Below are 18226 nucleotides of genomic sequence, written 5' to 3'. Positions count from 1 at the left end.
AGAGCCCTTAAGCAATGTCGCTTGGGAACGTCGAGTGGCTTCAGTTTTTGCACAAGCTGTATTTTGCACGCTTTCAATTTAAGATCTCGACGTAAAATGCGCCAAGTCGTTCCATAGTCAGTCCGAGTTGCTGCGAACGGCGCCAAATCGACTCACCACGGTCTCCGCGTGTTCTGTTCAAAAAACGTTATTCGAAAAAGTATCTCTGTTTGGATCAGCCGTACATACCTCATCTTTAGAGTTCCCATAAAGTCGGTGATATGAATTGATAATTCTTTGCTCGAGGAAAATTGTTTGAAATGAAATTATTAAAGCAACAGTATACCTTTTTCGATTAGAAAAACAAGGTTTACCGATATATGTGTATATACTTGAAATTCCTTTTCTATGATGATACTGAGCGTGAGGCCGTTTCAAATTTATCTTTAAATAATATAATTTTTTCGATTAAAATACTTGAACGTATGGGCTTAATTTCGTTCGACGGATGCGTTTTTGAGCAAGGAATCTGCATCGTCTGATTAATATGTTCGTTTAAAATAAGGAGTCGGTGTTGTTTTTGGTTCAATTGCCGATCGACGTCACAATCCATGAGATCGGGTCATATATTTTAGAATCTTTATGGAAGTTCTGGCTTACCAAGCCCCAGCGGTTATTGAGGTAACCTTCAAAATAACAAATAACTAATTGTTTTCTGAGTATAGTTGAATTGGAACTCCTTTAAATGTTTCCGGTAATAAGTATTACTAATTTCAACAATTTTTGGGAACCTCATTTTGAAATCAGATGAAATGTTCTGGTTTATATTGTCCTTATTTCTAATTCAATAGTCCCGAATATTATTTTCTTTCGATATTCATACGAATTATGAGCAATTTTCATATTCGCATACTTACATATAAGTGTGTATTTTCGGGTAGCTTCCTCATACGGGATACCTCCTTGCAGGACATGCGCACTAGTAATTCTTCAACCACTCCACGCCCCAAAGAGTCGAAGTATTTCCCACAGCATAAGTGTATAAGAAAATATATTTTTATCCCGAGCACATATAAACACACATCCAAACATGTGCATTTGTGTGTGTATGTACTTAAAGCCGCACCAGTCAAAGGAAACTTTAACGTAATTGTTGAGCAATAATTTTGACACTTGATACTTTGAATTTAATTTTCACAAAAACATAATCGCACGTCAATTTTCCACTTGTCGTACACGTGTGCCTGTCAAACTAACTGAATTACACGAAACCATGGTGGAGAGGCGAGCAAGGAAAATGTGTTGGTGTGTATTTTCGGTTGGGCTATGCCGGCATGTGTAAGATGCGAAAGAAACAACCGTAAATTCAGGGTTCGCCAACCCACATCACACTTCCATTCACCTCACACCATCATCTCATCTTCGGGTGTAACGGCGTCTTTTATTTTGTCATTTTCTCCGTTTTTGACAATTATTTTGTAATATTTCGAATTATTTTCTTATATTTTGCACCAAGTTATTCACATTCCCCAGCTGGGGACTGTCTTATAGCTGGCGACCACAAGTTTTAATAAAACTTATAGCCACAGTGGTTGGTGTTGTGCTTGACATTTGTACTTGAGCGGCGACTTTACAACTGCAAATGTCTTAATAAATAAATAAAATATCCTCAAAAGTAAGAAAAAATGAAGTAGAAATGACAAATGTCAGCCACTCGCTGTGAAACCGCCAAACAGTTATACAGTTATTAATTTTTTTTCGCTTACTACTCACTCACTCGCACAATGAAGCTTTGTTGGGATTTCGATAATGGAATGAATAAGTGCCAAAGTGAATTTTGAGTGGTTGTTGGATTTTGATGAGGGTGAGCTCCACACTGAGCGGCAGACGAGGGCCAAGGCTGAACTGTGTCGGGATAAATGGTTGTAAATGCGCGCTGTTACAGGATTTAAATGCCAAAAATACAAAAAATGTACCGTATTGCGAACCACAATTACTTAATGAATAACGAAAAATGATTTTTTGATATAAAATAACGAACCGTAATGCAATTTTGTGTTTTTTTCGGCTTTCCGTTGTGTTTACTGCAGCATTTTGTTATCCGATACATTTTGTGTATGGTATGTCCGTTTAAGGACTCCTATATAGTATTTTCTGCTAGGCTTTAAATCCATTTTTGGCATAACTTATAAAAATGCTGTTATATTCCGTAGACAATATACAATTTTTTACAGTGTTTTAGTCGATTTCGCAGGGTACATTATTACTTTTGCCTTCGACAGTGTATTATTTAAATTCATTGACAAGAATACAGTCACATTATGGCAGATCTTAGAATGACCTCTTTTTTTAAAAACATTTATTGAAGTAGGTTCTCTTGTGGTAAACTCAAATTACACAATCTATTTACATGATTACCAATAAAAATCAGATAATTCACGGTCACAATATAAAATTGCGGACTATTGGCTAATAACCGAGGATAGATTACAAAATTGCGGCAGACTACGTCATAATGAAGCAAAGTGTGCAAACGTGGATAATAATTGTCTCTCCCTTCTTATGGTATTGACGTCATTTATCAATGTATTTTACTACCCATACTTTGGCTACTGAGCTTGGTTCCAGCTGCCGTTAGTGTTGTTGCCTTCTTAGAGCTAGCCTTAGGTTCAGCTTCTCTGCTAGCGCCAGCCCTTGTATCTAGACTAAACTTCGGTCCTATCGTTGTGCTGACTATTTTTGAGCCCGTTTAAAACGCTGCCCTTTTCTCGGAACAACTTGTTCCTTCCGGCTTTTTTACAGGATTTCCGGACTCCTTTAATACTTTTTTGATGTTGTTGTTGATCTGGTTCATATATTGGACCCATGAGTGTAGAGGAATGTATGTCCGTTTGCGCTAAGGCTCCGCTACGCAAGTAAAGCTATCGTATTACAAGGAACACCAAATATCCGTGTCTTCCGTTCGAGCCTGGACTATTTGAGGGCTCCCAGCGAGGTTATTCATCGGCACGTATCTCTGAGCACACCTTGATCCAGCCCTTACTGTACCACCAACCATAGTCCATGCGGTAAGAATTCAGACCTTAGCTAGTTACCTCTTAGATGCAGCCCGTCCCTATCTTCATGGTGATACGGATATGTTATCAATCTGCAGCCAGATGAGAAGTTAATGACAGTGTTCATGTTAGTAAAATAATTAGTGAAAAGCCAAATATGACTTTGAAGGGTATGATGTCACCCTCATAAGATAATTTTTGACGTGCCGTGTCATAGATTTTTCAAATCGTTTTCACTGACTTGTGACACGGTGCATTGTTTTTAATATCGCATATAAGGCCCTATCGAACGTAGTGTGTGAAGGACTGAAACCCACCGTCAACAAATTGATTGGACCTTATCAGTCTGGCTTTAGACCTGGAAAATCAACTATCGACCAGTTTCGACCATGCGCCAAGTCTTGGAAAAGACCCGTGTGAGTAAGATCCTCACACAACACCTTTTCGTCATGGACAATGATATCATCTAATGAGTCGGCCATAGCAGTGTTCGATAGAAAGGTCTTTCGGAAGACTTATTATACTTTGCGCATTGGCAACGGCGAATATCGCATTCGATGGAACGATGACCTGTACGAGATATACGGCGACATTGACATAGTTCAGCAAATCAAGAGACAGCGGCTGCGCTGGCTAGGCCATGTTGTTCTTATGCATGAGAACACTCCAGCTTTGAAGGTTTTCGATTCAGTACCCGTCGGTGGAAGTAGAGGAAGAGATACACCTCCTTTCCCTTGAAAATATCAGGTGCAGAAGGACCTGGCTACACTCGGTATCTCGAACTGGCACCAAATAGCCAGCGAAAAGAAAAAACGACGGGAGCGCTGATGTAAACTCGGCTTTAACCGCGTAAGCGGTGTCTATGCCAGTAAAGAAGAAGAAGAATTTATGGCGGCAGGTAGGGTTTTTAGCGCTTTGTAATTGTAATTTCAAGTATTAATAACTCTGCATTTGCGTCATCCGTTCATAATTATATGAAATTATATTTTACACCTACCATTGGAGTCCATTAATGGATGTATATATGTATGTAGGTATATACATACATACATATGTGCGGTTCAACTACTAATTTGCATATCTAGTTATGAACGTAGGTAGACGCTAATATGCGAGCAGGCAATATTTCAGTTTGTGTACATACACCTTTATATCTACATTACATATACATATAATCGCTTGTGGTGTAGTTGTAGTTCACGCCTTAATCAAACTCATTGTCATCACACTTGGCAATTACCAGCGATAATCGCTCATTTGCGTTGCTAATTTATTTAGATCGCGCTCATTTGCCAAGTTGTGTTGCAAGTGTTGATATTGCAACTGCGGCACAATCCGGCGCACTGGCATAGACAGATTAATCGCCGGTTTGTGCAGAGATTTGGTTGCAATTTGGCGACGAATTAGAATTCAAGGTTTCAAGACACAAAGACGTCACTGAGACGGACGCGATTATATTTGTAGACACCTGGAAGGGGCCGGGTTTATTAGCTGCAACAGCGCTCGGGCACTAAACACTGCACTTGGCACGGGCACTTGTGTCTGTTTATAGTCTAAACTTAGATTTCCTCAATTTTGCGTTGCCGCACAGCTCGCAGCTTGCATTAAGATGGCAGCAGGCAGCAGCTGGCACAAGCTTGTAATTGGCACTGTTCTACTGTGTGGTGTATGTGTGTGTGTAGCGCCTGTGTGCAAATCTGCTTTCATTGCAGTGCGGAAACTTGCCAATTAGTGGCTTGCCGATGGCGCTTCCAGCCTCCACTCGCTCACAAGTGCCTGCAGTTTGGTCGCCATCATTTCTTTCCTTTTTTGTTTTTGTTGTTGTTTTTTTTTTGTTTTGGTTTTGCTCATATAATGCTTCTTTGCTGCTGTGCTCTAGTTATGCTCATATGTAACTGTCAATTTGTTAATCAGTGCACTTTTTACTTAGAAGTGTGTATATGTATGTGTGTATGTGAGTGTGTCGGCTGTAGTAGGCCGCACTTAACACTTGGCGCGTGGCAAATAGGCGACACTCATGCACGAACGGAAGCGCCGCGACAAACGCTTCTTATTGCATCAACGCCTTTAACTAGTAGTTAGCCGCTGTACCGGATCCCACTCGAGCTTATAGAGCTCTAATGAGAGGTTTTACTTACATGGGTTGATCAAAAAATTCTCATAAGTCAGATTGGGAAATATGAGTTTGAAACTTTTTTTCGTAAACTTCATCCAACTTTGCTTTAAGAACTTTGTGCAATTTTTCTCACGAGTCTTTCTTACATGAGTTTGAAACTTTTTTTTCGAAAAATGCTTAAACTTCATACAACTCTTCTGAATTTCTTGAGAAGTTTGAGAAATTGGGAATGAAACTTGTCATAGATAAACGATCTTACATATCGAAATTTTATTTAAAGGAATAGGAATTTAAAGATCGGAAAATTTTTGAGCTTGTCAGGTTATCCCATTAAAAAGAAGTCTGAGAAGTCAAATAAGTATATAACGGGTTAAAAGCTACAACGTTTTTTAATAAAATAAAAACAGTTTGGGATGTCAGAAGTTCAGACGCTGACCCAATTTTCGACGGTCTTCAATCATAAATCGGCGATACTGCTGCAATTTAACGTTCGATATTCGTACGAAGTTCATCGCTGGCTTGTAGGCATTGACCATAGACTTGACGTAGCACCACAGGAAATAGTTTAACGGCGTCAAATCGCACGACCGAGGCGGCCAATTGACTAGGCCATTTCGTGAGATAACACGTTCACCAAACTTGGTTTTCAATAAATCGCTTGGGACAATCGCTGTGTGGTTTATAGCGCCGTCCTATTGGAACCACATATTGTCCCAGACCATATCATCCAATTCGGGCCAAAAATATTCGGATATCATTGAGAGGTAGCGATTCCCATTCACAGTAACGTGCCGTCCTTGATCATCACGGCCCATAAACCGCAATTTTTTCGGGATTCAACTCATAGAGTGCGAGTGAATTGCTGCCTGACCAATAAAGCATATTTTGCTTATTGACGAAGTCATTCAGCCAGAAATGAGCCTCATCGATGAAGATGATGTTTTGATGAAAATCCGGATCATTTTCAAGTTGTTGCTCAGCTCAATTCAAGAACATACGATGATTTAAGTCTGCTTCAGTTCATCCTTCAATTTGATGTTGTGAGGCTGTAGGCCAAGATCTTTTCGCAAAATTCGCCACAACGACGCACAGAGATGCCCAACACTTGAGAACGATATGTGAGAGACTGATTTGGGTCCTCCTCAATTGATGCGCTAGCGGCAGCAATATTCTCCACACTACGTGCGGACAGAATGGCATATCTTCCATGGATATTTATTTCAATTTACAATTTTACTTTATTTGAAAACAATAACTTGATTCAATCCAGATGTTGGCATAAAAACCAAACCATTTTTTGTTCATACAACGATGTTTCATGGATCTCGAAGTAATTTACGACGCGCCAATATCGAAAAATTTTAACCTAACAGCATCGTCAAACTGTTACACATAAAATTTTTATTACAGAAATGGTTTTCAGGGTCACTTGACCGATTTGTCTCAAAGACAACACAAAAGATGTCGTATCCTGTAAGTATTATGTACAGAAGTACCCTAATACTTTTGCCATTCTCTCAGCGTCCTTAGAAGTTATGTTGTTATTGTCACTTATAAAAATGTTGCTGTCACTTATGATAGCACTAATTGTGGTTATACTTAAGTGGCTTCCACTTACGCAATGCAATAATATTTAGCGCACCTCTTTGCACTTTTACACATGTATTTCCGGCATAATTTGCAACACAACATGCTTTGTTAAGACTTCCTAACCATTATTGCATCCACCAGTCTTAGCTTTCCGTCGACTTTAACACGTTTCTCTTAATGAGCACTTAGCTTGTTAAAAATTATACCGCTGTGTGTTCATATAAAAATATCTGCGTATCCAATTAGTGACGGAAGTTTCTTAATGTACTCAAAAATATGTTGAGAGGTACATAAGCATGTCATGTTATTATTTCGTTGCGACAAAAAGTTTCAATTTTTGATTAGGCGAGTGCAAACTGGGGTTAAAAATACCATACATAAGTACATAATTTTAACACCTGTTTGTTTGGAAAGTAACGTCATATTTCAGTCGTGTATGTCGCGATGTCGTCTTACGAAGGACGACGCTTACACAGATGGTATACCCACTCACTTAATTTAAAATCCGTAGTTAGATAGATAAAAATAATTACATTGCGAGCTATGGTCTTTTGTGCCCTCTCCTATATCACATATTGTCACAAAGGTCCAGCCCTCTGAAAAATTCCAGAAGCTTGCTGGGTGCGATGGAGGTGATGTGATCCATTCGAAGGGCCGTAGTTAAGACTCAAAAGCAATATTTATAATCAATCACATTTTTCATGCTCTTTAAAAAAGCGGTTACTGATGGCTTTCATTCCGTTAAAGACCCTGATTCAATCAATTAATATAGGAATGAGATATCAACTGCTAATAGTTGTCGATTCTCCATTTTTGTATTGGTTTTATATGAGCCCTGCAAAACGCTTACAAGTGAAAGCAATACAAAGTTAACCAGTGTCTCTCCTTGATTACGCTGGTTTTCGTTGTTGTTTGTAGTGCCAGAAAACATTTTCTAAATGATTTTGGGGAATGCTGCCAGATTTACAGCCTTTCGCCAGATATAATTCGAATTCTGGTTCTAACATGAAATCAGTTGATTATGCCACTCCTCCATTTCTTCCATAGCAAGACAATACTTCTGTCAATTTTTTGTTGCACTCACTATACGCCAAGGCTTTCAGATGACGTTCAGATAATAATTCACAGATAATTCGGCCTCGTATCATAGTTTTTTGCTACAATCATATGTAAATGGTGCCATGAGTGTAGAAATGGTGAACAAAAAGTTCCGCTCAACTTGAAAGTGCTAAGTAACCAAATTGTTGTGTTGTCTGAATATAGTCACATATGGAAATTATTAGTTCCATTGAAGCTTTTAATATCGTTGATATAATGGAATTGAAATCTTTTTTTTTTACAAAATCTCAATATATTCAGGAAATAAGTAAATATACTCTCTCATACGCAATGAGGTCTATAACCTTATTAGCTCTATTTTGACTATTATATTGGTTTTAAATTATGTCAGGCGGCCTCAAAATGTACCATTACAAGACAAGTTTATACTTACTCCGAACAATATCATGAACTATATTTTCCTAAAAAACAGTCGCGTCTATGCAGGTACTGAAAAAGTGTGTGAAAAGACTGTTTTTATGATATGAAAAAGCTTCACAAAATCAGCTGTGCGTTTTAGATAACTTGTAGATTCCATTTTTTGGGCACAACAGAAGCTTAAGCAGAAGCTTGAATCACCGAGCTCTCTAGTGATCTGTTGTGTATACGCCTAGTAAGTTTTATATTTGAGAAGCACTTTTGTTATCTTAAAAACTAAACTTACATCGATAGCCTTTTATATTTTTACTCAATGGATAACAGGATCGTAAAATCGTTCCATTTTAAGGCGTCATACTCGTCTCTCAAAGTTTAAGGAGCTTCTGCAGATCAGGTACATCAAAGACTTACTTTCAAATTTAAATCTATACGACGAGAAAGTTGACTTAGAGTAGGAATATGTAGTCTATTTGGTTAGAAAATTTCATTGATATTTTAAATTTTTGCCTCTTCTACCGTATAGCATTTTGTAGGCATTATTTGAAAAATTATTAGTCATAGTTCTGATTAAAAAGCTTGTTTCTCGATAATTTCGTTAAAGAGAGAAAGGGTTATCTTGAGATATGTTCTTTTTTAAAGTTTTCCTATTTTTGGACTCTGAACAGAATATATTAAGTTGGCCACATAAAGTACATACAAGTATATTTGACCATCTCCGTTTATCCATCTGTATATATGTATACGAACTAATCCCTCAGTTTTTGAGGCATCGTTCTTAAGTTTTGCACTCGTCATTCTCTCATCAAGAAGCTGCTCATTTAATAGCAAAGTTCGATATCGGTGCACTATAGCATATAGTTGTCATACAAGCTGAACGATCGAAATAAAGTGCTTGTATAGACAACTTTTTCAATTGACGAGATATCTTGAAGAAATTTGGCACTGATTAATGCCTAAGACAATGATATAATCTGCGAAGATCGGACGATTATAGAACACAGCTGCCATATAAACTGAAAGATCGGAATCAAGTCCTAGTATGGAATTATTTTGTTTTTAGCGAGTTATCTTTACGAAAATTGACCTAGATCATTTCCCAAACGAACGCTACAACATCTGAAGAATCTTTTTATATCAGACCACCATATCATATAGCTGTGAAACAAAGTGAAAAATCAAAATCAAAAACGATCGATAATCAAGTTCTTGTATGGAAACCTTGTTACTCGTAACGGGTATTATAGCTTCGGTGCTGCCGAAGTTAACGGTACTGGCGAAATTATCGTTTTTTTTTTATTTGTTTTACGCTTAATAACCAAACCCAGAGCGAAGTAAACAAATTTCTTGAAATATTCACAATCAATTTACTCATTTAAATTAGTGCTCACGAGCGTAAAAAAACAATTTTACCAACAATAAACAAAGAAGCAACTTGGCAAGGTAAGCAAATAATTGTTTCGCATGAAATTAGCTGAGATTATGAGCAAACAATTTGTCAACATGTGTTTAGAGAAAAGTATCGTTGTGTGAGTGCGTGCGTGTGCGTGTTGAAACAAAGGAAACAGTTGCAACAATAACCAGGCAAATGCCAGCAAATGGTGAGCGCCGCCGGCAGCTAACAGCAGGCGGAAGAGAGGTGCAGCGGGGCGGCAAACAACAAACACATCACTTCGAGTCAACCGCATCACTGAACACGTATTGTTTAAGGTGTGTCGGTGCGTTGTTCACCAGAGAAAATATTGTTGCAACCAACAATAATTACAACAAGTGCGCACCATTAGCTTCCGCAAACAATTTACCCCCACCCCTTCCTGCCGCCTGCCAACCGCAAGAAATAAGGAAGCGCAAAAAAACTAACAACAATAAATTGAGAAGAAATAAAAATGAGAAAAAAAAACAACAACGCTTACAAAAACAAACAGCAAAGTGCAAACACTTCAACGCTCGCGCAGCCAACGCAGTTCAAGTGGAATGAATGAACAGATGTGTTAATGCTAAGCGCATTTGGCGAGCGAGAACCCTTCCGCTGTTGTTGGCCGACCGCAATTACCGCCACCCCTTTCTGGGTGCTCTTTGGCAGCGCTGCCAGCAGCCGCAATACCTCAGGCAACAACAGCGGCGCGTCAACCACTGTGTTGCAACATCAACTAGTGAGCGCATTGCAGCGTCGCCATCAACTTACATCAGCATTAAAGGATTATTCGACCAAATGCAATTATCCGAATGTGGCAACCCCTTTGGCCCGAGGCGTAATATTGGTTTCATGCATATCGAACGAACAACGCACAAAAAGCTAAACCGACGAGTGCACAATGTAACATAACACTTAGTAGTTCAACGAAACAAAGGGGTTGCAATGCGTACCCAGTAAGCCATAATGTGGGTTGAAAATGTTTTCGATGAAATAAATATTTCTATATGTTGGAACATATACTTTAAAGTATTGCTTTAGTTCCTAAAGGATCGGAAATTTTACTTAAGCGCCGAACTAACCGCTGAAGAAGTACGTTCGGATCTAAAGTTGCGAGGTTTCTCGATCTAGTACAACTTGATATGTGGGACCTACGTCTAGCTGTTTAGCTCTAAACTGGAATGAACGAACCGTGTCATTAGAAAATCTATACTGATCGTAACAATTATACGTGATAAAGGTTCTTCTCTTCGGACCGCTTCTTCCTCTGCTAGTAAGCTGGTGTCTGATACCAAATAATGCTTAACTGTCATGTAGATTGGGTTGTTGGAAATCTTTTTTTGGGATTTCCACCCATTCGATATCTCGAAGAACGAGAAAACAAACCTTTTAGTACTGAAAGTTATCTTCTTTAAGGATTGTTAATGCATATCGTCTGTCTTATCTGTTGAGCTTCCAACTTCTAATGTCATTTATGGACAACTTTCATCTACTTCTATTCTTTTCACTTTGGATATCAGGTCCAGTATAATGAAACTAAAAGCTTTTCCCCCCATAAAAAACTCTGATATAAAAAAAATTTTAAAAAATTTTGATTTCATAATGGCGATGAGACAGTAGTAAGAATTAAATGAAATTTGGAAAAATTCAGTTTCGGAAATCATGTAAGGTTTTCGGTTCTCTCTGACTTCCTTTAGTTGAAATTCTACAAATTCCTTACATCCTTAGGATACCCGCAGAGTGAACGCCGAAAGCCGAGCCGAGCGTTAATACGCGTCTTGCGCAAATGAAAAAATGTAGTCGGCTCGGCTTTAAGCGTCCACGCTGCGGGCACCCTTAGATTCTTTAAAGTATTAATACTAAGGTAACCAATAAAAGTAGTATTTTTCTAAGTTTTTTAGTCGACGCTGACTTATGGATGCATATTATTTCCATTCATTACCGGAAGTAACTATGTGACTACAATTCAGGATACGAACTCTGACTGGTGTTTCCCCTGAGAAACTCATGTGAGTTTTGCTTGAAACTTATACACACATTTTTTGTTTACTGGGTAAAACTACCTAATCTACTGTTGGGATGAGGACTATTGTAAGTGGCACATATTATGCTTGCTGCCATATAATAATTATTAGGCGGATAATATCTTCATTCTAACTGAGTTATGTCGTACAAGCTATTATTACTTTCAATATGCATATATTAATTTTCGTACCCAAACACGAGTTGTTTATAAGGCAAATTATGAATTTAGTAGCATCAAAGCCATAGCTTATCAGGCACTGCCTCTCTCCTACATCGCTGTTCGAGAAAGTGCACATATTTCGGCGTATAATCATGGAATTATAATCAATCTTATATGGCCAACCCATAAAATGTACACACGTAAAGAGATTAAGTGATTGCAATTGATATTGAAAGGAGTATCGTGAGAATGAATACTCTCGATAACATTCTCGTTTGATAACATTCAAAGCGTTCTGGGAAAATATGCATGAAATTATGGCCAAAAGGCATTTAAAATGAAATTTTTTGTTTTTAAATATCATAGTTTTATTTTGTCCGCCTATTTGTTAATTTAAGTACTTTTTAGTAATCACTCGATTGTTTCTTTAAAAGTAGAACAGAAAATTCCGCACACTTTGATCTGCAAGAAGATAAGTTGAAGTGATTTTGTCTATAATGTATGATCTTGATCAATAAAAGTCGCTTACATATTTTCTTATTCAATTTTTATACAAGTATATATGTATGTATATTTAATTTAATTAGAAATACGAAAATACTTTTTCGACTACTCAATATAAAGTAAGAATCCAGTATGGTCTCCATATAATGGTTTGAAGAATTCGCTTTTCATACAATTGTAAGAGTGGGTTGCCTGGTTAAACTAACATAAAAAGCTTCTTTTATATTTATATTGTCGAATGCCAAGTGTAATTTTTCAGTGCCAGCTCAGCAAAATTCGTTTTTTTTTCAACGTAGTCCTCTTCAAGGTTGATACACTGATTATAGCGATCCTCTAACTCTTCGATACCAGTTTTGTAGTTCGATTTGTCCTTTGCTTCAAAATTCGAGCATTCTTTAGAGATTTGAGAACAAGAAATAGTCGCTGGGAGCCATATCTGGAGAATACGGTGGATGCGGATGTAGTTCGAAGCCCAATTCATGGAAAAATACACTTTTTTCTTCAAATGCTGCCGTTTTTCGGAGATTTCGTCCTTCAAACGGTTAACTGACATTTTTATATGTGGAAAAACCGAGTTTTTATTAAAAATAATACGAAATTCCTATTCCATTACTTTACTAATTCAAATATTTCACAATTCACCACTTTTCCAACAATTTCGGAATATATTTTCTAGCCACAAATTTTTTGCTGCTTATCCTTGTAATTTCAACATCGAATTATCTTAACTAACTTACTTTGTTTCTAATCGAAAAATGAAATTCACTTAACTTTTTCGCAAATTGCCAACAACAAAGTGCGAGCTGAGAGGGAGGTCAATATAAAAATGTATGTCTGTATGTATTCATATATTCTTAGCTTGGTAGAAAGGAGTATGCGGCGAGGCGGCGAACAAAAGACTCCCAAAGGGATGGCAATTGGGAGGTGGTACCGTAGAATAAAGAAATGATAGCGCACGGAAAAAATGGGGAGCCATTACAGGCGAGTGCAACAACAAAAGCAACAAGAGTAAAAAATGTGCACAGCAATCACCACAACCACCATAAAGCACACATTTGTACGGTTGCAAGCGCCATTTGTGCTGTTTTTATTACCAACGTTGTTGTTGTTGCTGCAATTTTTGTAACTCATGTTGCTGTAGTACGCTATAATGTGCTTATAAAATAAATATTGTATGAAGCAAGTGGTGGGCGTCGTCACTGAAGCCAACTAAATAGATGGCCGGAAGGCTAAAAAGTGGCAACAAAACGGAGCACCGAGCGTATTTGTATGTATGGGTGTATGGGTGTGCACTTGCCACAGGGGTAGTTGGCAGAGAGAATAGAGCGAAAAATTGTAAGCGGCGACTGCGCAACCGAAGGCACACTCTCATCGGCACTCACAGATAACTGTATTGATAGCAAATTCACCACCCACAAATGAGCATGAGCCGCTTCCCCTGCCCCCAACAACGCCCACATAATAGCGAACAATGGAAGGCGTAGAAGTGGGTGTACAATCAAGCCAATCCGAAATGATTCGAGCTAATGTACGCCAAGCTTTATTCTATTACCACTTACAATGTTAAACCGAAGCGGCTACAGCAACAAAAAAAGAAAGAAAATTGCAAATAAAATGGAAAATCAGCATGATTACTGGTGGGGCGGAGGAGGTAGGATACACATTGAAGGTCCGCCAAGCATTTCATTGTCTACACTGCAGCTAAACCACTAGCAGCTCTTGCGGGAACAGCTGTGTGCGGTGTGGAGCGTGGAATGTGAGAAGCTTCGGCACCTCAGATCGGTTTAGCACCGTCTGCAATCGGCAGTCTGCTCGTTTGCCTGGCGGCGTGTGGCATTTAGAGATTGTTATGGCTGACTGTGACATGATTACAAGCAGCACGGCGTATTTGTTGTCGCCGACGCAGGGTCTCACAGTCCCACAGTCCTACAGTCCCACCGTCGCATAGTCGCCATGAAGCCATTGTCTTTTGCCGCATTCCGTCCTTGGAGGCAACCACAGCTACAGCTGTGTCTCGTGTTTGTGCGGTTGAAGCTGACGTCATTTCCCAATTCCCATTTTCAGCTGCCAAGTCAAGCAGAAATTTTCTGTAGCATCTAATTTGAATTTTGATTAGAAAACTTACTTACTTAGTTACTTACTTACATACATACTACCGCTTACTTGGTGGCTATGGTTTCATTTCATCTACTTACTGTGGTCGCTTCGCCGCTGGAGGCTGGCGTCAATCCATAACTTCTCATTCTCTCTCTTGTTTGCGGCATTACCTCGTCACTGCCCGCCTTCATCTCTCTTATTGTGTTGGTCGGTTGCATGCAATTGTCTCTAACAAATCCCATTAGACTGCTAGGAATCAGCGAAAATCGGAAGTAAAACCATTGCGGAAGGAAGCCTCGTGTACATGGGCTCATACATAAACGCACACATTCACATGACACACAGACAGTTAGAAGTATAAATTGGATTGTTTTATTGAAATGAATGGCTGATTGTTTCATTAAACTTTATGCGCAAGTAAATAGTATTTTTAGTGGGATAATACTTTTGATGGGATTTTATAGCGTCCCCAAGCAACTGAGCACGGTTGGCGTGCAATTTTTTCCGCTTATATTATAAAATGTGCTTTGGAAGTCACACACATGGTTAAAACTGGTTTTTATTATCGTTGGGTATCAGATTGGAAATAGTTAGTTGCATTTCGCGTATGCGGCTTCAATACGAACTCAAATTTCTTGGTCTGTTTTTTTTTTATGATGATGTGATCCCTGTTTGAAAACTTGGAGCCAAGGGCCTTTATTTTGCGTATGTAGACTACTATGCGGTCAATTTTCAGGTGTTATTGAGTTTCAGGTTCTTTATCGCAGAACCGGCAATTTGCCCATATTGTATAAGTGCTTTTTCAGCTTGCAGTGGCCAGTGTAGAATGCGACAAGTAGCCTGAATTTGTCCCTAGGGAGGTTAATTACATATTTAAACTTACTGAGGTTATAACCCCCCATTAGCAACTTGGCATGTCATATGCCTTTGAGTTGTTGCCATTACCATCTTCCTTGCGGTTCCCTTTATAGTATGGGAACCCACTGTGACGAAGAGGTCAGGTCCTACCATGGTAGTGGATGCTGCGGAGGGGGCGAGCTCATCAGCCAGTTCATTCCCAGTAATATCTTTGTGACCGGGCACCCAGATGAGGTGCACTGGGTTACGTTTCGCAAGGCTATTCAGCTGTTTCCTACACTCCTGTACCAGTAGCGATTTGATCTCATAGGCAGAGATTGCTTTAAGTGCCGCTTGACTATCGCTAAGTATGGTTATACGTTCGTTGCGATAGTTGGAGGTTTATCTCTTTGCACCGACTTATGGCAAGACTTTTGTCTGAAATACTCAGAAAACTTCCCATAGGTATGGAGAGTTTGGTGCGTGATCTTGCGACTTCTGCATCAATTCCCTCCGACGTTTTTGAGCCGTCAGTGTACCACTTGATTGTACTATCCCTAAGCAATAGCTCGAGAGTAGAATCATTTCATTCAGCCTTACTGCTAAGAGTAATCTTAGACTTGTTGATGAAGTTTATGCTTTTGGTAATGCTGTCCCTTGCGAGAAGAGCCAATGGTATTACATCACTTAACTTTTTCATCCGCTGGGATTAGATTACCTTCCTTCTGCCATACCCTTCTGCTGTCATTTGGAGCAGTCTGTGTTTGGCTCCATGACCAATTACTAGGTGAAACCAACAATCACACCAAACTGTCAATCTAGGTGAATGTAATGATTTGTGGATTTTCTTCACAGCAGAATTGACAGTTTTCTTCATTTACCTTACCACTCAGATGAAAGTGAGTTCAAAAACTTCTTTCTTATTGAGGCACAACCATACTGCAGAGATTTCAAGCTTATCTATTTAGGCTTTACAACGGATTTGAATTAATGACGCCTTCGTTTCGTCATTTGCCTGCTCGCTATTTTTTGTTTCTGTCTTATAAAAAATATATATAGAAGAAAAAAGATTTTGAATAGCTTTTATAATATGTTCGATTCGACACTTTCTAAAGTTTAGCGAATCCAAAGCAGCTAACGTCATAACGGTAAACATCTTTCAAATAGTGAATTTCGGCACTGCTTAGTTCGTATACTTCTCACCGTTCGTTTCAACTAAAGATATGCCAATGGAACCAAGATATATTTCCACCATATTATAGGGGATCAAGAGTCTTTGGTACTCAAAATACCGTTGTACTCTTCTTCTTTATTGCGACAACGCGCCAGTCGTTCTTCCTTTTCGCTGGTTGGTCCACCAATTGGAGATTTCAAGCGAAGCCAGGTTCTTCTCCACCTGGTCTTTCCAACGGAGTGGAGGTCTTTCCTCTTCCTCTGCTTCCCCCAGTGAGTACTGCGTCGAATACTCTCAGAGCAGATGTGTTTTCATCCATTCGGATGACCAGCCTATTTTACAAAAATTCTCAAACTAGGTGTTACTTCGTGGGATGCCACTATTCGACTCCCCGTTTCTTTAGTATCGCTCCAACGAATTTTAACCCTATTATAAAAATTGATATAGAATTATAATAATTTAAGACGACGTCTTACGAAACAAATATCAATGTTTCCAAAATGAGTCGAGTTGGTGAAAATCTAGATCAGATAGACCTTGAAATATCTTCGGTTAAAGTTTTTTTTTTGCCGTTTTTGATGGCAAATGATACGTCGCGTACTGCGTTAATCTCAGAGAGTTGTAACGCTTGGCGCGAAAATCACCGCGTGGTCCTCAGTATACTTTAACCTATAAGACCATAGTGTAGACAGCTCTATGAACTCTTAAATTTAGATCCGTGTTTGGTTTGGAATTAGAAAATTTTACAATACTTACTGGAAACCTAATAATTCGAACGAGCTTTTCTTTCTGACTTCGTTGTAGGTAACCGAAGTTTAGGTTATATTTTCTGGAGTAATGTCTGGCTTGAAAATGATAAAATTATGATTCTCTAAAGAGATTTTAGAATATGTAATTGAAAACTTATTTTATTTTTTTATTCTAAATATGTTTGTAAAGAAAATTTTCCGAAATATAAGAAGTCTCAGTAACTTATATTTCCCACTCAGTTAACGGTACATTGTCTCAACAAGGGAAGTGATGTGTTAAATTAATGGAATTGTCTGAAAACATGCAAATATTACAAACGTATCCTGCAGCAAGAATTTGTCCCTGCATTCCTCGGAAATCCTTGGCACACAGCCAATTTACCCTTGCTCCAACGCATATCCTTCGTACAAACAATTCTTCGGAATTATTATTGTTTTTGTTTTCATTGTTGATATTAATTTATTTTTGATTGCAACAATGGCGTAAACAGCCGGAACAAAAGCAAATGGCGAATGAGAGTGGAGAATGGAGGCAAACCCATCTCCACTTTCCACTTGCTTGTAATGCGAAATTCTTCCACAGAGTTGAGCTAACGAGCCTGCAGGATGCGTGCGCATGTGGGCATATAATAAATAAATTGATAAAGTTTCTGAGGTGGAAAATTGGGTTTATTGTTTGCATGTTATGCATTTGCTGTGCGCTTGAGTGTATATGCGTATGCGCGTATGTATTGACAGCGTAAGTCTGTCGAGCAGAAAACTTTTCCAATTTCAATTTTCACAACTACGCCCTTTGGCTACCGCACTTAATATATAAAATTATTGTAAATTATCTTTGGACATTCCAACCACTCACCCACCCACACACGCATACAACAAAATGCAGCCAAGTGAAACTGACGCCATTTTTGTTATTGCAGGTTTGGTTTCAGAATCGACGCGCAAAATGGCGTAAAGCCGAACGCCTTAAGGATGAGCAACGCAAGCGCGAGAATGGCGAGAGTAGCGGTTCGCTGGACAAGGTACGTACACACATTTTTTCACACACCCTG

At 38.8% G+C, this 18226-nt stretch overlaps 1 protein-coding gene across 1 annotated transcript in view; it reads left to right on the top strand.

The window, feature by feature from the left end:
- LOC126754062 (homeotic protein ocelliless) overlaps positions 1–18226 on the top strand; it is a 98757-nt gene that overhangs the window by 52556 nt on the left and 27975 nt on the right. Inside the window, 1 exon segment of the mRNA XM_050465939.1 lies at positions 18095–18196. Coding sequence (XP_050321896.1) covers positions 18095–18196 — 102 coding nt within the window.

This window comes from Bactrocera neohumeralis, chromosome 3 (assembly GCF_024586455.1).
Source record: "Bactrocera neohumeralis isolate Rockhampton chromosome 3, APGP_CSIRO_Bneo_wtdbg2-racon-allhic-juicebox.fasta_v2, whole genome shotgun sequence".
In the NCBI taxonomy this organism is placed as follows: domain Eukaryota; kingdom Metazoa; phylum Arthropoda; class Insecta; order Diptera; family Tephritidae; genus Bactrocera; species Bactrocera neohumeralis.
Note: the sequence above shows the minus strand (reverse complement) of the source record. Positions and strands in the feature narration are given on the sequence as shown.